Raw genomic sequence first — 19,870 nt, 5'->3', positions numbered from 1 at the left:
AAACTTTTAAAAACTTCTCACCTTTGTCTTCCAAGGAAACAGTGACATCTAAAAAGTTAATCTTTTTCCGAAAACCACTTGGTAGGTTTACATATTGGAACAACTGGTTGAATTCATTCTCCACCCCATTCCATAGTATAATTAAATCATCGATTAATCTTCTATAAAACACAAACTTTTCAAACAAATTGTGGGACTTGCCATCACCAGGTTTGCAAATACAGGAGCTACTCTGGCCCCCATTGCACTCCTTTTTGTTTAAAATGTTTACCTTGGAACACAAAAAAGTTATTATCTAATACTATCTTGAGTAATACGCAAATAGTACTGATAACTGTTGTCAAAATCAGTGAACCTGATCAAATAGTCTTTCACAAAGTCAATACCAATATATTGTTGGAAACTGATATATAAAGAGACAACATCCATAGAGAGAAAAAAAGCACTCCTTGTCCAATTCCTTGATGCCACTTAATTCCAAAAGGTGCCATGAGTCTCTTAAATAAAAGTCAAAATTTTGTATCATTTGGTTCAATAGATGGTCTAAAAACACAGAAATTGGTTCAGTTTTGTAATGATCAGCTTCAACCACAAGTCTGAATGGTGGAGTAAATCCTATTCTTGTGAACTTTGGGTGTACCAAATAATCTGGCCATTTTAGGTTGATCCACCCTTAAAAAGGTGTAAACTTTGTGGTCTGTATTACCTTGACGCAACAAATTGAATAAAATGGTGTCAGTTTCAGAAAACCTCTTTTTGATCTTTACTGTGATCTCCTCATAATACTATTGATCTGTGAGGTCTTTGTTAATGGCCAGATTATAATCAGCACTGTTCATAATAGGTTCATAGGTTCATACTAGGCTATCTGCCCTAGGGCATTTATAAGCCTAGCCAGAGTGTGTTTGGCTTTCGCCACCCATTTTAAATTAATTTTGCTATTCCCTTTTTTGAGGTTAGTATACTGTGCCTCTGTCTAACAGTGACACAGAAGTGATACCCGGGGTAAACCTACGATCTCCCGGGGTAAACCTATGATCTCCCATCCACTCATCAAGATTCCTCTTGAAGAGAGTCAGTGAGGGACTCTGCCTAACCTGGACTGGGATTTTATTCCAGAGTGAAGGGAGCCTCTGGGTTATGAATTTGTCCCTCCAGCATGTCCTATTTATTTCAGTGCTGAGGTTCAAGTCTCTCGAGTGCGTAGCTCGATGGGATTTGGATTTTCTGAGGTGCAGCATGTCCATTAATTCTGGATTGGACATGGCTTTATACGTCAGGCACAGATCGCCTCTGAGCAGGCGGTATGCCACTGAGTAGAGCTGGAGTTTCTTTAATCGGGCAGCATATGGCATCTGTTTGAGCCCTTTGATCCTCTTGGTGAGGTACTTTTGGGGTCTTTCCAGTTGCTGCAGGTGTCTGGTAAGGTACATCCCAAAAGGGGCATTGTACTCAATTATGGGCCTGATGAGGGATGAGTAAAGAGGCACGATGACCTCCCCTGATCTAGATGTGAATCCCTTCATGATTAGGTGGGCTATATAAAATGTTTTTCTAACCACTTTGGCCACGTGGTTGTCAAATGAGAGATTGCTATCAACTTGGGTCCCCAGGTCCCTAATTACTTCTTCTGTACTTAATGGATTACCACCTATGCGGTAATTTGTGGGCACTTTGTTTTTGCCAAAGGGGATGACTATACACTTTATGGCGTTTAGCTTGAGGCCATGGCTCTGGCACCAGTTGTCTGTTTCTATGAGGCCCTTTTGGAGGATGTTTGTGTCGGCTGGAGAGTCGATTATGGCGCCCAGTTTGCAGTCATCTGCGAACTTGGTCAGCCACAGTCCTTCCGTGTTGGCCTGTACCTCCGAGAAATATATACCAAACAAGAGAGGTCCCAGGACTGAGCCTTGTGGGACGCCACTTGTAACTGGTTTGGAGTCTGACATGGTTCCAGCAATTCTAACCATGTGGGTTCTGTCCTTGAGCCAGTTTGCAACCCATCTAGTGATATAGGGGTTTATATTTAAGCTGGTGCGCTTATCTATAATGCCCGAGTGGGGTATTGTATCGAAGGCTGTTGCGAGGTCCAGGTAGGCTGGGTGGACCACCTTCCCCTCGTCAATGGCCTTGGTGACTGTTTCAAAGAAATCAACCAGGTTTAAGAGGCAGGATCTGCCCTTAACAAAGCTGAACTGGGTAGGATCCAGTGTCTGTAGGTCCCCAATATCTTTATTTATGAGGTCTATGATGATCCTTTCCATAGCTTTGCAGACCAAGCTGGTTGGGCTTATGGGGCGATAATTTCTAGGATCCGTTGAGGCACCACCTTTGTGGAGAGGGACCACTGTTGCTGTTACATATCCTGTAGTAAGGTTGAGATTGAACAGTAGTTTTATGTTTGGGTTTAGCTCTTCTTGGAGTTCATGTAGGACGCAGCCCGGGACACCGTCTGGTCCCATTGATGCTGTGTTTTTTGCTTTGGAGAGGGCAGCTCTTACCTGAGCATCTGAGATGTCAGGGGGGCAGCACTCTGCTGGGATAGATATTTGCCCTTTTGGTTGGGAGGGGGGGGGAGTTTGTGCTGAACCTGTCAGCTAGGATGTTGGCAATGTCTGTGGGTTTGGTGTATTTTTTGTCATTTTGGACTAATTCTGAGCATATCTGGGAATTCCCACCCAAGTTCCTAACATAACTAAAGAAAGCCTTGTGATTATCCTTAGTGTCCTGTGCAGTTTTTCTCTCAAAGCTGGCCTTAGACGATTTTATGAGTGCCCGTAGTTTTTTGCTAATACTGATCAGAGATGCCTTTCCTTTTTGAGAATTTGCTCTATCATGTAGTAATGACCACCATTCACCCTTGTCAGCCTTCATTAAATGAATATCCTTGTTGTACAAAAGTTCTTTTAAGTCAAGTCTTTCTTTGCGTAATAGGTTGTGAAATCTATGTTTGTTACTGAGCTTCCTTCTCAAGTCTTCTCGCAAACCTCATGGAAGACTTGTATAATGTACTGTGGAGAGACGGGTTATAGGTACGTCTAATGGTGAACTTATTTTTGTTGCTGAACTGGGGAATGTCATGTAACAAGTATTAAGTTTAGCTTCCGAGCATATAACTTTAAATCAATTAAAACCTTGGTGGTGGTGGCAGGTTGGGTGGGAGTAAAGGAATAAGCTGTAGCAAAAACAGATAAATGGTGACCATCCAAAATCATATTACTTGGGTTAAGGATTGTTTTTTTCCTTCTCCCCCTGCCATGTTTCTTCCCAGTGGCCTGTCACCTTGGAGTCCTTATGGGGCCCTGAAGGTTAGAATAAAAGGGCTGGTGATAACACTGGGGGTTTATCATAATTAACATCATCTGTAGAGGTCCGAGCCTGGTTCTCTGTTCCTCCACTACCTTTTTTGTTTTCATTAACAGTGGTCAGAACAGCATTATCATTATTTTTGTATCTGTTTCAGTACATCACCGAAACATTTTATACATACTTTAAATTTGTTGTTTTAAGAAGTTCTAGCATCTGCTAAGTGTCAAATGATTGATGTCTGGTGATCACGTGATTCTACCAGCACTATTTTTAAATCTTGGTGTGTTGAAGTGGTTTTAATGAAAGTGCTAAATTAAAACCTATGTCCGAGCTTCCTTTGTGCTTGCACCTCAGTAGATATTTTTGATCATTTGTTTTGTTAGTGTTCTACACCTCATTTTTGTTGTTTTTAATTCTGTAATCTTACTTTGAACAAAATGCATTCAGAAAGAGTGCACATTGACTAAATACAGGTTAGCCATGCATATGTACATATTTATTCCTTCCTCAGTGTGCAAAATCCGTGTCTGCTTTGTTATAATTGGGTATGGTGTTATTAGAGGGTGCCTTGTGCTGCCTGGATTTTTAATGCAGTCATGTCAGAATAGTATCCATTTGTCTCATTTATCAATAATTGTGTATTACCCGTGTGGGTAAAAGCAGTGTCCCATGCATTGCTGCAGTGTTCTTATACAGCGCCTGCTATTTTTTTTAAACTCCTTTATCAACCAGGACCCTTTGTCCAACTCTTTAAATAACTGTACGTGTTCCCTATAGTGTTTGATGCATTTTTATGTTACCATGTTCTTAGGCAGTGCCCAGTACATCAAGAAAATTCCACAGATGCAAGTAAAACCCTCAAAGCTTTAGACATTGTTGAGAGCACTGTTCCAGATTATAGTGAAGCAAACAGTGGTGTTACCAGCAGGGGAAATGCATAGAGGATTTATAATCATTTTTCCAATCATAACAAAGTTGCTTTGCTTTATGTTTGAGAGATGGAAGGCATGAAACTCACCTTGAGAATCTGGAGATGGTAAGCTCAAAAAATTAATTTGGAAGTTGATTTCAAGAGCAAATAAACTACCTGGTTATGATCAGAACCATAGCTAGGTCAGTTGACACCAGACTGAAGTGCTGAGGACCAAAAACATAAACTGTAGCAGAGCTAATATAAGCTTCTTGCTGTAGACTAAGCTACAGATGCATTCATTTAAGGAGATGCAATATTGGCTGTGCCCGCTTACCTGAATCCAAGCACTGCCAATCATGCTCACTGACAACTTTTACCTGGTGCAGCTACCCCCCTCACATCACCTTACTTACAGTTCTGGATTGGCAAAACAAAATTGTAATTTTTCATACATGAAGCTTTGGCTGCTCTGATGTAGTTTAGTTACAGCTGGAGACCTAAACCATGGACAGGAGTGCTTCATAGCTTTGAAGAGTATAAAACTTGGCACTGCCTCACATTTCTTTGTATTGCATGGAGTATAGCTGCTCTGATGTGCTATCAGTTACAGGGGGAAAAAAGTGTAGGCATGTAGTAATACATACAACACTGCACATAGCAGCCAGAAATGAAATATACCTCTGATCCTGTAATACCTTTGGACAGTCACTTTGCAACAGTGTGTGTGTGTGTGTGTGTGTGTGTGTGTGTGTGTGTGTGTGTGTGTGTGAGAAAGAGAGAGAGAGTGTGTGTGAGAGAGAGTGTGTGAGAGAGAGAGAGAGTGTGTGTGAGAGAGAGAGTGTGTGTGAGAGAGAGAGAGAGTGTGTGTGAGAGAGAGAGAGTGTGTGTGAGAGAGAGAGAGAGTGTGTGTGAGAGAGAGAGTGTGTGTGTGAGAGAGAGAGAGTGTGTGTGTGAGAGAGAGAGTGTGTGTGTGAGAGAGAGAGTGTGTGTGAGAGAGAGAGAGTGTGTGTGAGAGAGAGAGAGAGTGTGTGTGAGAGAGAGAGAGTGTGTGTGAGAGAGAGAGTGTGTGTGAGAGAGAGTGTGTGTGTGTGAGAGAGAGAGAGTGTGTGTGAGAGAGAGAGAGTGTGTGTGTGAGAGAGAGAGTGTGTGTGTGAGAGAGAGAGTGTGTGTGAGAGAGAGAGTGTGTGTGTGAGAGAGAGAGTGTGTGTGTGTGTGAGAGAGTGTGTGAGAGAGAGAGAGTGAGAGAGAGTGTGTGTGAGAGAGAGAGAGAGAGAGTGAGTGTGAAGAGGCCTCTTGGAGACCATTACTAATTTGTGTGTGAAAGTTCCAAACTTCAAAATGTTGATCTTACAGAACCTGTTATCCTTCATTCCTCCCATGGGTTACTTGGTAACTCTAGCTCTAAAAGATGCCTATTAAATCACACATAAGAACTTAACATAAGAATTACTCGGACACATATAAGAAGCTTTAAGGTTATTTAAAATGTTGTTTAAAATATTCTTTAACATATTTCATAAAGCCAGCATTATATATATATATTTTTTTCATTTTAAAACCAACTCATTATTAATGGACATTTTGTCATTAATTCCAGGGTACTGAGTGGCATTCAATTTAATTTGCCAAAGCAGGTCTTTCTTTCCTAAATAAGTTTCCCAGTCTTCCCCTCCAATATTCTGCGGGACCTTTTCTAGCACAAAAAATAAAAACTTTTTAAACTCCCTACATCCTAGACCATGTTTATAAAGGGCATTCCTTATACCTTTTTTCTTTAAAGCATACATATGTTCATAAATTCAATGCCTTAGTGCCCTTTTGATCTTACCTGTGTGAAATACATTGCAGGTCATACACTGTGCTAAATAAATCATTCCAGCTGTATTGCAACTAAACTGACCGTTCCCACTCAAGACCCTGGGGTACAATGCTACAGTAATGTTGGTACCCTCATAAATAAACTGACACTGGGCGCACGCACCACATGTTGACATCTTTGCTTCTTTATAGTTTTGTTTCTTACTACCTTCTATCATATTTTTTAAAATTTTTTTCCCTTTTATACACAAATCTCTGTTATATTCCAAGTTTATTGATCACATCAAAATCATTAAAGACACTCGTCCAATTTTTAATTATGTGTTGTATTTGTTTACTAACATTACCATGGCTGTATGAAAATCTGACCATTTTTCCTTCTCCTTATTGATCATACTACCACCGTCCATTAATATTGGTTTGAAATGGCCATACCTTTCATTATTTATGTGCTTTATTATTTCGTTAGTAATGCCCACAGGATATGCGCTCTCTGTCTAAACATTTCCCTCAACATTCTACTCTCGGTCTCAAAAACTCCATCATGAGAAACAATTCTAGACGGGCAAATTATCTCTTGACCAAATTTCTTTTTTGCCACAAAGGATGGGCACTACTTAAGTGTCAATAATTATTACACCAAGTTTCCTTTCAATAAATATTTGATGAAAAGCTCCCTTTAGTCATATCCTTACTTAGGATAAAAATCTAAAAAAAAATTATTTTATCATTAAAATTTATTGTAGATTTAAATAAAATGCTCTGTATTATTGGTAAAGACAAAAAAAATCCTTCAGTCTTTCTTCTTATCCCTTCCAAATTATCAATAAATCATCCAAAAATCTGAAATAGGATACAATATTTTAATAATATTCACTTTTAAATATATAATTAACGTCCCCAAACCATAATACTATATTTGCAAGCATTGGTGCTGCTGCTGCACCCATGCCAGTATCTCTAGTTTGCTTGTAATAATTCCCCTTAAAATATACAAAATTATTATCCAAATCATAAACACACGAATAGTCCAATTTTTTTTCTTGGTTCATTTTAGTCTCCCTGTACAGTGCGCCTCTGAACCACTCTAATCCCAATACATGGGGTGTGACTAGAAATAAATCTTTAACATCAATGGTCACTAAAATCAATTCCTTTTAAACTTTTACCTTAGTAAACTTATTTAAGCAATGCCATGAGTCTTCTAGTACATTTTCTTTGTCTTCAAAAAAGAGCTTCAGACTTTTGTCAATAAATTTCACTGGCGGTTAAGTTTTAGATCCTCCAGATCCCACAGTTGGTCTTAATGGAGGGTCAGCTATATTTTTATGCACTTTGGGCATACCAGATATTGAGGTGATTAAGGGTTTATTCACTTCCTGATAATTTATTTCCAAAATGGAGAATTCATTGTTAATCAGTCCATCCTATAGAAACCTATCGATTTTGTTGTAAGGAGAATTAATTTCATTATGTGAACTTAATTCAAAATAGGCCTCGTTACATTCTGAGTAGTATTAATTTCATTATGTGAACTTAATTCAAAATAGGCCTCGTTACATCCTGGTAACATAATCAATATAATTCATTAAAACTACCCCTCCCCCTTTGTCTGGTGTAATTATTCTAAGATCCTGCATATTTACTAATTGATATAATTCTTTTTTTTGGTTAACGGTCAGATTATAAAATCTTTCATATTGAGTTTGTCCATCTCTTAAGACTTCTAATTTCTTCTTCACATGTTTTTTCCAAGTGTTGCAATAGATGGAAGGTTGAATGTCCTGGTCCGCTTCATTTCAAGCTTGTTCCCATTAATATCGTTGTTAAAATATAACCTTTAATTTTCTATTAATTTTAGTTCCAACAAAACATCTACCAAGTTAAATTCAGTACTAGGGACAAACGTAAGCCCTTTTTTAAAAATGGAAAATGTTCCTGTGTAGTAAATTTAAAAAAAAATTACAACCATCCTTTTCCAACATAACATTATTTATAACAAATGATTTGTTCACAAAAGTCTGCGACAGATCAAATGATGTTATGCTTGAACAGGATGGTTTTAAAATTTATAACTAGCATGCTGGAAAGCACTTTAGAGGCGGCTACATTGTCTTATGTACATGCTTTTAAAAAGCATTGCAAATTGGATTCATTTTCAAGGACCAGGTCTGGTTTTATTAAGACTATTTTCCAGGGGCCTGTGGATCAATCTCCTTCATATAGAGTAGTAGGAACTACTGTTTTGTCTCTGTAATTGTAAACAGTTCTGTTTTGATTGCTTGACATCCAACAGGATCAGAAGTCATTATATTCTGGTTACATATATGTGTGAGTAATTTAACTGGAGCCTTAAAATGCACTGCATCAAAAGTGGGGTGGTATATCCTCAACCACCTTTTGTGTAATGTCACAATGCAGAATGTTTGTGTTGTATCGGTTTTGGCTCTGACCCACATCTTCATAAAATATTACAAATTTTCTGTAATTTGGAAGACCAGTGCTTTCATACTCAATGTTGGTTTGATTTCCTTTGAGTCAGTAGCTGTGGTCTTCTTTTGGACTTTGTATTGCTGCTGCTTAGAACTTTTAAAGATTTGCAGTAAGCCTTGTCCTTTGTTCCCAGTAATGCTTCTTTTCTGGAGCTTATAATTTTTGCTAAACGTGTGGATCTGTTCACTCCTTTAAGTAGATATCTTTTTTTCCTGTTCTGCTCTCATGCATCACTTATGAGGGGCACAGAATTCTGTTCTTCTGGGTGTAGTGGGAAAGTATTGAAGGGCATATGTTGGATCAGCACATTATATCCAGTTTTGACTGATTGCATAGTAAGTGGCTTGACTGTTGTATATGGAGTTTTGACCATAACAGTAGCAGCATCCTAGTAATGAGTTTACGTGCTGGAAAAATGAGATTGAGCAATGAGATGAAAAGCCATGTTATGTCAGGAGTGGGGATTCTCCTCATTCTAGGTTGCCGTCTTGCAGAGGCTAGTACTGGAAAATCATCATATCAACTTAACTGACAGTGTCTGGAAGGAATGTCCAGTATTTGTTGCATTGACCACTTTGTTGGTGATAGATATTGTGCCTGCTTTTTCAGTACTCATCCTTATTAAGTCCTACAGTATATTGGACAGATGGCAGTCTAGGACTGTTTGAGCTGTGCATTTGTAAGAGGATAATTGAGGCCATAGAATGTGCATTAAAACCAAGTAAAACAGAGGCAGTATGTCTTAGTCTGAGATTGCTGGCAAACATTACTGGCTGCACCATCAGATTTCTGTGATGGGAAGGTTCTTCTGGAGATCCAGTGATATGGTAAGTTTTTCATACAACTTTTTAAATCACTTTGAGCCCTCAGCTTGCTTTCTTTAGATTTTGAATATAGGCAGGTGTTCACTATGGAAACCATGGTATGGAACTCTATTTTAACTGGGAGTATTTTGCCTTCGAGAAGACTGAAGTCCACATTTTAAACATTCAGATGGAAGAAACGGTGTAAGTGTGGGCCAAGAAAGATGGTAACTGTTTCTGGAGGAATAGACAGTTGATAAATTATTTTTAGTTGCTCTAAGAGCACTTTTGTGTATGCATTTCATCTTTAACTACATATTTTAATGTATGCCTTGGAACAAACTGCAGTGTTGTTTTGGGTAGGTAGAATTGTAACATAAAATTTGAATATACACTAATTAAATTTCTGGCTTCAACACTGTTCCAGGTAAGATGTGCCTTATGTTCTGTGGAAGAAAGTGTTGCTTTGTCTTGTGAAATGGTTTGAAAAGTAATGCACTTGGTTACAAAAACTGATGTAACGTTTGAATGAATGGCTCCAGCAACCTATTTTATTTTCCCTCACCAGAGGTATACTTTCTTGGATAAAGGATTGGGGATTCACAGTATGTTTAGATCCTAAAAGAATGTTTCCTGCATATGTGAAACCAGAAGATTAGATATTGAGCTGTAGGGTGCCTAATCCTTGTAAGATTAAATTCTGGTTACTAATGGTATTGGAGATTTTAACTATGTAGTGATTTAACTTCAGTGTAGAACATTTGTTGATCATTTGAATTTTAAGGACATTTTTAGGACTTCATACATAATGTATAAAACTTTCCTGCAGAGAGAGAAAGCTGACCTAGTCATGATTTCAGTCATTGTTTAACAGTTTTCACTAAAAGGAGTAAGAATAAGTTTAAGACGAAGCCAGGTTAGTCAGTAAGCTGTTAACGTGTAATGAACACCTAATCTGTATAGAAACCATAGGATGTGGGAATGGAGTTCCTTATTACCTGTATGGGAGAAGGTTACAGAGTTTATAATGCTATTGATAACCCAAGGTAACTAGCCTCTCCCCGTTTACCCATAATACTCTGGTGATGAGAATCCTTTTCCAGATCTCTTCAGTGACACTTGTTGCTCTTTTTTAATAAAGAAAACTGCCCAAGGCTACTGCTTATTAAAGTAATTCAGAAGTGTTTTGTGTGTGCTTCTTTTCCTCTGGAAAGTTTTTTTCAGTCATTTCTCCAGTATTTGCCTTAGTTTCCAGGTCAGTTTGTTTACTTTTTAATCCTTTTCCCTCAGTTAGTTATAGTTGCTCCCTACTGCCTTGGCTGGGCTGCATTTTCCATTTAGTTTTTCTCTGTTTGTATAATAGAATACTGCCCTTTTATCCTGTTCTTTATCTGCTACATTTTGTCATGATTTGACTTGCTTGTGGTAGTGTATGTTTACCTGCTGAGCTTTGTCAAGGATTTGACTCTCTTGTGGCAGTGTTATTGCCATTGGAATGGTTGGTTGATAGACTTTGATTTGGTTTGTGGTGGATGAATTGTCATAATTCAAAGTTATTATGGACTGTAAAGAATTTAAAAATTTATTACAGGATGAGCACCCACGTGTTTGAGGAAGGATTGTGACATTTCTGCTTCATTCAGTTCTGTGAACCTAAAGAACAGAAGGAATCATTTGGAACTTGAGAGACTTAAGCCAACCACTGTTCGTTAGGTTTGTAGGACTTCTCCATCCCTTTCTAGTTTCACCAAAGTTGTCAAGACAAAGCAATCAGAAGAATGGTTCCTTTTGAACCAGACCCTGCTTTCCTGGATAAGAAATTAACAAGAAAGTTTCTGCCCCCCCAACAAGCTTACCATGCCTAAGGATGCTTCTGCCCCAGGACTTGATCCAATAACATCATCTCAGTTGCTTCTGAGCCTAAACATGGAGCTGTTAGACTGCTGTCTCTAATGTCAGTCAGATCCAGGCGTTCTGTTTAGCAGAGCTTGGATATAATATTTGACTGGCATTTTTGATAGTGCATTGAATGTTGGTTCTTTGACGGCTTCCCACTAACTCTAAATTTTACTCTTACTGCATCTCACAGTTTTCATTTGGACTTCAAGTCTACACTTATCTGGCCAATAGACAGCCCCTTGATATCAGAGTCTAAACTGTTGGGACTGTAGAGATTGCCTTTGGTCTCTATTTTGGGTCCACAGCCTTTGGGTTTGACCATCTTGATGGTGACCATGCCATCAGTTTCTTTATGTATGAGGACGCTTTGGTGTCTGAGGTTGTCTTCTGGGTCAAGATTGGTTCTGACTTCTGCAGCTGACCATTCCATTCCCTGGAATTGGCCTTATAACAGTCCACCTCAAGATCCCTTGTCTTGATATTGATATCATTCGAAGGCCAGCCTGTCTTTAGAATCATCAGTTCGACAGGACTTTAATTTTTGTTCTGGATCAGAGGTGCAGGCTTCCCTGTGTGTGCCTCCACTGGCATGGATCTCTACCATAGGTTCACCCTTGCAAGCACACCTGCCTGTCTTGACAGTTGTTCAACCCCCCTCTTCTTGCATACTAGTGAATGTGGGAAGTTGCTTGTGACATGCTTTGTTGTAATAAGCTTTGGACCTATGGCTTCTTCCTTTACTTTGTTGTCATCCCTTCAAAAGAGCTCAGGAAAGACAATTGTTAATTAAGCATGTTAATGCACCTACTGAGTCTCCAACTCCAGACACAGAAGATGATGAAGAGGCCATAGTTGCATTAAATCAGATGATTCCTAGTTTGGTGTGATTCTGCAAGTGATAATGCACTGAGGTGGGTTGGACCCCAGACTCATCCCTTCCCCATGCAGTCTAGTATTGGGGGTGACATTCCAATTGCCTAAATCATCCATTTGGGATGATGTCCTCCCCCCGCAGACAAAGTGATTTATCTGGTGATGCAGTTGCCATGGAAGAACCCTGATGTGGTGGCTGCTGTAATAGAGGCTGGACAGGATCCTCTGGCCTTCTAAAGACTGGACAGCTGTGAGTAGTTCTAGGGATGTAGATTTTGTTATGTCTTCAGCTATTATAAAGAATATGCTTGCCCCCACTGATGCCATCCATCTGCCAAATAATGAGTCTTACATTTTGGAGTGGTGAGGGAACAAAGTTTTACTTTTCCTGCACCTTTTCTCTGAGGACAATAAACTGTGTGTCATATATGGTAAGGAAATCAGGGATGTGGCATGTGAGACATCTAGGACACTGGAAAGGATGTTAGACAGGGAACTCAAGAAGAAACACTTGTCCCAGATGTCAACCCTGCCCCATATTTCTAACCCAACAGTGCACCTTTCTAATAATACAACTGATGGTTCAGTGATGCAGCAGACAATGGCATTGCCACAGATGATGTGACAGGTTAGAATTAATAATTTTTGCTGAGGAGACAAATGTCAATTTTATAAATTGCTTATATCATGGAACCTTGGTTTTTGGTCAGGCAGTAAAAGGCAAACTGCAAAACGAAAAACAGGACGTAAAGAATTGGTTTCTAGATCCATAGACCTCCTATCAGAATTTCTAGGAAGTGCAAGAATCTCCTCAGGTGTTGGATTCCTGAGTCCATCCTTATCTCTGGGCAAACCACTTTAAGCCCCCACTGCAGTTGTGAGTCAACACAAATGCTTCTGCTGTAGAATGGTATGGGGGATAGTCAAGAGAAGACTAAGGGGCATGCACACAGACCGAGACTTAATTTCACAGAAGTGTTCAGGAAGTCTTTTTGACATTGCAGTCATTTCGAGACTTCCTTCCATCAGACACTGTTGCCATCCACTCCCAACAATATGGCTGTGGCATGGTATATAAACAAGCACGCAGAAATCCATTTCCTTGACCTGTGTTGGGAAGACCGTCAGAGGTTTGTTGAATTGCCAGCTGGTCGAATTTAACTTAGTGAAATTGTACTCCTAATTGCTACTTCCATAGGAAATAACTGCCACTATGGTTTGAGTGTGCATTGGCAGGGATTCCATTGTTTTAGGAAATTTCTTCCTTCTCTCTGTTAATTTTGGGGTGTGTGAGGGAGTTGCCTTCCACATGGGGTGTATAGGGGTAGCCTCCAGCCATAAAAATGTTTCTTGATTATCATCTATATTAGGTTATATTGTTGTGTCTTTCGGCTTTTCCCGGTTAGGGGTCGCCACAGCGGAACTCCAGTCCGCTAATAATTGGCAGTTAATTTTTACGTGCTGAGTTGCCAGCCCTGACGCACAACCTTCAACGAAGGTATGCCCATTCACGCACGTCTCCATGCAGAAGACGCTCTAGCTGAGAGTCGAACCGTATCTTACTGTGAGGCGACAACGCTACCGCAGCGCCAGCACCGCGGATATCTATATTAGGTTATGATTGGTTCTTTTTGTCCAGTTGTAGCCTTGTCAGGATATAACTTGACAGGTCATACTGGATGCTGAGTTAGGATCTCTGTCTTGTGTATACAGAGATTGGAACTCCAAATCCAAACCTAGTTGCAAAAGTTACATACTTGCTGTAATAATTAGATCTGGATTGGCAGTGCGATATCGCTCATTCCTTCCCTCAGCTTGGACCTGGCTTGCTAGACTATCAGTTTACATGATTTACTATATTTATTAGTTAGCGCAGATGATATTTTAAGCTTCTGCCTTGTGGGGGGCTTCCAAAATCAGCAGACTGTCCTTTTAAGCAGAATGTTAATGGTGAAAGGGGAATGGGTGCAATGTCTGTGAGAGTTCTCCATGTTTAGATGTGCCAGTCTTATTCCTAGAGGCAATGAGGATGAAACTGACAATCCAGATATTATTATTATTATTATTATTATTATTGTAAATTAGTAACTTTTGTTTTATACAGTAAGGGTTCTTATGTATTTCTTCTTTTTATTTCACAGGTTAGGCTTCCTACAGCCATATGGAGAAAAAAGACTTTGAAGCATGGCTTGAAACCATTTCTGTTACCTTCCTTTCTGTGAACGATTCTCAGAAAAATGAGACACTGGATCACCTGATCAGCCTGAGTGGTGCTGCTCAACTCAGGCACCTCTCAAACAATTTGGAGACTTTATTGAAGCGAGATTTCCTGAAACTGCTTCCTTTGGAACTTAGTTTTTATTTGTTAAAATGGCTTGACCCCAAGACACTTCTTATATGTTGCTTGGTCTGCAAGCAGTGGAACAAAGTGGTAGGTGCCTGCACAGAAGTATGGCAAACAGCTTGCAAGACATTAGGCTGGCAGATTGATGATTCAATACAAGATGCTTTACACTGGAAAAAGCTGTACTTGAAGGCAAATTTGAGGATGAAGCAGCTGAAAGACCAAGAAGCATTTGAGACATCTTCATTAATTGGACACAGTGCCAGAGTGTACGCTCTTTATTATAAAGATGGACTGCTTTGCACAGGTAGGCAGTTTAAGTATTCACTACTACCAGCATCTTTTGTCTCTTCAGTGGCTGTACTGGTTATTTGTGCTTGCAGGATATTTTGGGACAGTAAGAGGTTCTTGGGAGTCGAAGTGGTTGAGTTTCTTCAAGGTGAAATTTGCAATTATGTACTATCCGAGGTCTGCTATGTGGAATAGGGTAAATGCCATACTCAGGTCTTCATTGCAAGTGAAAATTTCCTGCTGCAGCTTTTATTTATTTTCTGATTACATGTTTAGTCAGTTTTGGGGTTATGAGGAAGCCAGAGCATGTCCTGGCACTTTATGGGTACAAGGCTAAGGGATTAATCCTAAAATCCTGAATGGTGTGCCATCCCAGCACAGGACTTCTGTTGTCTCACCTCACTTGCACATTTGTGGGCAGTTCGGGTGATTACCAGTTTACCTATCACATCTTTGGGTGAAAACTGCATAATCTAGTGGGCAAAGGGAGAATGGTTAACTCTAGTGCAAAAGCTATCTCATTTGAGAACTGAATTGGAAAGCCAAGCACAATGCGGCAGCAAAGTTAAAGCTAACTGCTGCACAACTCTGCTGTCCTCCTTCTGCAGCCATTAAAAAAATGTATATTGCATTTTGAATGAAGTATTTTAATCACTTGAAATGCATATACATGAGCTAAGTTCAGAACTCTGAGACTAGGTGTTTCAGGTTCATCACATTCTGGACTTTGCTCATGATCTAAACTTTCCAGTTCTACTTAATTCCTTCCATTTTGCTCATGATGTTGTGACTGAAAACCCTTCTCTATATATTTTGCCATGCATAGCATGCAGGTACATCTGTAAATGGGCTTAGACTAACATCTCTGTTTTAAGTGTATCGGGTGTATTTTTAGTGCCTATTCTCGAGCCTTACATGTGTGTGTGTGTATGTGTGTGTATATATGTATGTATGTATGTATATATATATATATATATATATATATATATATATATATATATATATATAAAATGTTTTAGTCTGTTCTCCTGTTATTTCCAGTGGCTGAATTTCTGCCTGAACGTTAGCATTTTGCAAGTTTTATTTGCTCTTCTTCACCTTGATAATTACCATTTTCTTTTTATTTTGCTTGTTTTATTGATGCAGTAGACTCCCTGTTATCCAGTCTCCCTGTGACCGAACCTTAGACTGGAAAAACTAATGGCAGAAAAAGCATACATAATAATAGGTTGTAAATCAGCTAGAATAACAGGATTTGTGTTGGTATGCATTTTTTCTAATGAGCATGAAGTCTAAAACTCAAATGTCTGTCATTATTTAGTCCAGAAGCCCAGACAAGGTGGAAGTGTTGTTCTTCTCTGGTGTCTTTTGCTAGGACTGTGGAAGAAATTTGATGGCCGGTTAAAGAGAGGCTGGATAACAGGGAGTCTACTGTACCCGTTTGGTCAATAATTTTTTAAAAAAAATATTGCTTGTGTTTTTTAGACCTGAAATATATTGGCCGCAAATTTCATTTTCTTTTTTTTTTTAACCAGTGTTGATCTTGGCAGAAAAATAAACATTGAGCTTCAGGGTCTTAAAGGTTGATCATCTTTGCCCATAACTTGACATCAGGTCAAGTGTGTGTGTGATCTGAGTCTTGACCCATCTTCGAACCATGGGCCTTTGAATCAGATTCAGTGTTGGGCGTAACCATACTTAAGGCCTCAAGTTTGTGAGGCCCTTCTTGGCAACCAACACTGGCTATCCATGTTTGAGAGTCATTTATAGATATGACTTTAGCCAGGCTCAGAGTAAAGTTCTCAACCTGACCAGGACATTTTTGCTTGAGATTGTTTCTCCTGACGGTGAGCCTGTCAGTTTAGCTGATCAGGAGTCTCTCTTCTGGACTGAACTTTTCAAACACATTACTTTCAATGAGTTCTTTTTGATTATTCTCCTGGCAACTTTCAGGAAAACACTAAGGCTTGTACCTATGTTCACCTCAACCTACTTGTTCTTCTACATTTGTACTCTTTTACGTAAACATTTGTCAGATCTATCATTTTGTTTTAACTCCTTGACTTTTAATGCAGATAATGGATATGAAATTTGTGCTAGAATGTTGTTCAATTTTTGTACATGAATGGCAAAATTACACTCTTCCAGCTTATGCAAGACCTTCCACCTTCCTTCCTGTTTTATCTGCAGATGGAGTTATTTTATTTTATGTACCATGATCATTACATGATCTAAATGAATTTCTAACTGACAACAAGCTACTTTAATAGACATCCCTAATTGACCAAGTCTTACGTAGTCATCACTCTTTACTAGACTTAATAATCACTTCCCATCCTGCCAGTATTTTCTCCATTTCCATTCACCTTCCCACATTAAGTGACCACTGTCCTTTCACTTTTTCTTTGCAAAACCTTAAAATGAAGTATCTTTCTAAATTTTATATCATTTAGGCCTGAGCTTCCTCACATACTGCCCATTCTCCACTCACATCTTTCCTCTGTTGATTGTTCCCCAGTACTTTTCCTCACAGATCCTGCTGCAGTTGCTAACAAATTCCCAGAACGCCTTCTAGCATTTTCATCACTAATGAAACTAGTTTGAAGCTTGTGAAACCAGGAAAATAAAATTCTACTCCCAGCAATTGTGACCATTACAGAACTTTCAGGAACACCACTAAGCAGGCTATCTGGAGACAACCAAACACCTACAATCATCCCAGCTCTCCCTCTTCCATTCTCGAAAACCATTCCAGAAGGAAGTTAACAGTATCACTGGTAGAACCCCTCCAAAGGATGCTAACAATCTTAGGCTTCACACCCTGTCCGTCTGGTGACCTTCCCAATCCTGATGTCCTCCAAGAATTCTCCAACATTCTGTCCATCTCGCTTACTCATGTATGCACTTCTCAAATGGATTCTAACCCACCTAAACTTATCCTTACTTTCTACTTCTTCTGAATCCCCATTGAACAAATTACCGTTAATTGAACAGATTCCACTGGACTCTTCAGCAGTACATGAAAATATTTGTCCTTTGTTTATCTTCCACTGCAGAAATTACATTACCATTCCACTAAAGCACATTTATAACCTTTGCCTTACCACCTATATTGTACCGGTCATTTGGAAATTCTCATTTGTCAGACCTTACCTAATGAATCCAAACACACCACCTGAGCTCATCTTCGACCCATATCCATTCTACCTACCATGACCAAAATCTAACAGGAAAAATATTTGTGACCAGCATATCTCTTATTTACAAAGATATCACTTATTTAGGAAGTACTAGGCAGAAGTAACCTGACATTCTAATCAGTATTGATAAAGCCATTTTTACTGGTGCTGTGTTTATTGACTTTATCTGCACCTTTAAAGTGGTTGACCACACAACTCTTTTTCTCCTTTTACAAGACCTAAGCATCAGCTCTGAATTCATTAACTGATTCAATGACTTCTTGTTCAGCAAGAGTAAAGATATGTTGTAGTACATTTAAAATGGCTTTCACCCTCTTGGGAGTGTCATAAAGCTCTACCGTAGCCCCTCTTCTGTGCTCTGTCTTCATCACTAAAACTTCCTCTAGATCTTTGCCATCGTACACATACTGCTGTATGCCAGTGATGTGGTCATCTACAGATCAGAACCTTCTCGAAAAAACATTGAAAAATTACTTCCAAGAACATCTACAGTTGCACAACTGGCTCATTCCCTGCTTAACCCTAAACAAATGCTCTTTAGCATCCAGAAAAACTAACCAGACACCCCTCAAACTCATCAAATAACGATTGTAATAACTCTGTAGACATATATCCTTTAGATATCTGGATATATGGCGTGACCAGTCCCTCAACTTCCAAGGGCATATTAACAAGCTCTGATCCAGGATCATTTGTCTCCTTTTATGGTCTAATAAAATCTTAGTTTCTCTTTTTCACTCCTACAGCAGCTATAGGCAGAGGCATTCTTATCTCACAACTTGAATGTGGACTTCCCTGTTTGTCTTCAGCTCTGTCAAAAACTCAGGTCTATGTTCGCTTACCAAATTAAAAAAAACTCAATCCGAAAACCAAGAAAGAAAAACAGTGAATCGGAAAAGCAGCAAACACTGATAGCAGCAAAATAAAATACATTGAATGGCCATAGTCTGGCAACATCACACATGTAACAAACCAAGGTGGTAGCTTTGTCCCCCACACCCCCCCTAACTATATATACCAACTCTGAGATCGCAATACAGTGGGGAATAGGGCAAGTTTAGTAGGTTTCCCTTCACTTGCCTTATGCATTGTTACTTCCTGGTTGTTGGCCAACTATGGCAGTTTGCCAATTTATTTATGAAGTTATCGGTGTTCGCTGTTTTGCATTTGTTCTTTCGTGGTTCATAGGTTCATAGTTCATAGTTCATAGTTTAGTACTAAGCTAACTGCCCTTGCAAGCCATTTTAAGCCTAGCCGATTATCCCTTGTGAGACTCAAACTCTGCACCTTGTGTTTGTAAGGCAAACACCTTAGCCATTAAGCCATCCTTAATTCAGTAAGCGAACATAGACCCCCCCCCCCAAAACTCATCTACTTTTCAAACTCTAACAAAATTTGTCACTTAATTTCAAACACGCCTCAGAACGAGCATCACTGGCAAACATTATCTTGGGCTAAGTGACTCCCAGTGCAACTTAGGACCAATCTTTTCTTTCTCCTATTATTTCAACATAATAACTCCTCCGTGGCATCTCAGAACTACTTGTAGCTACTCCATCGTATAAACTCAAGAGCCAAGGCAGAATTGTCCCATCTGTAGTGGTCCCTTATTTCAAGTTACGTTCTACTGGCCAAAGCTCTTCAGTCCTTCTCTCCAAAACGTGAGTCATTTCCCCATAACCTAGTTGAACTTTATGACTACTTGTTTTTTAGACCTCAATTTGAGTACTACCTAAAACATTGTGTATACATAGGGCATCTAACATAACACACCTGTTACCTAGGTATAATTTGCACCTATTTGATTAAAATGAACAATCACTTTATTACGCCACAGAGTTAATCCTTCTCAGTGCTAACAGGCACTTACTAAATTATTTGTAAGAGCCTATGTACATTATCATTCTGTAAACAGTCAAGCTTTCTC

The 19,870-nt window shown here is 39.2% G+C and overlaps 1 protein-coding gene across 2 annotated transcripts in view; it reads left to right on the top strand.

Annotated features, from left to right (window-relative positions):
* Positions 1-19,870, top strand: part of FBXW2 (F-box and WD repeat domain containing 2) — a 513,384-nt gene that overhangs the window by 117,705 nt on the left and 375,809 nt on the right. For both annotated transcript variants that reach the window (XM_044060728.1, XM_044060727.1), the window contains exon 2: positions 14,250-14,759. In XM_044060728.1, coding sequence (XP_043916663.1) covers positions 14,270-14,759 — 490 coding nt within the window. In that variant the 5' untranslated portion in view covers positions 14,250-14,269. The remainder of the gene's footprint in view (positions 1-14,249; positions 14,760-19,870) is intronic.

This window comes from Protopterus annectens, chromosome 2.part0, assembly GCF_019279795.1.
Source record: "Protopterus annectens isolate FY-2018-M chromosome 2.part0, PAN1.0, whole genome shotgun sequence".
In the NCBI taxonomy this organism is placed as follows: domain Eukaryota; kingdom Metazoa; phylum Chordata; order Ceratodontiformes; family Protopteridae; genus Protopterus; species Protopterus annectens.
This window is presented reverse-complemented; position numbering and strand designations above follow the sequence as displayed.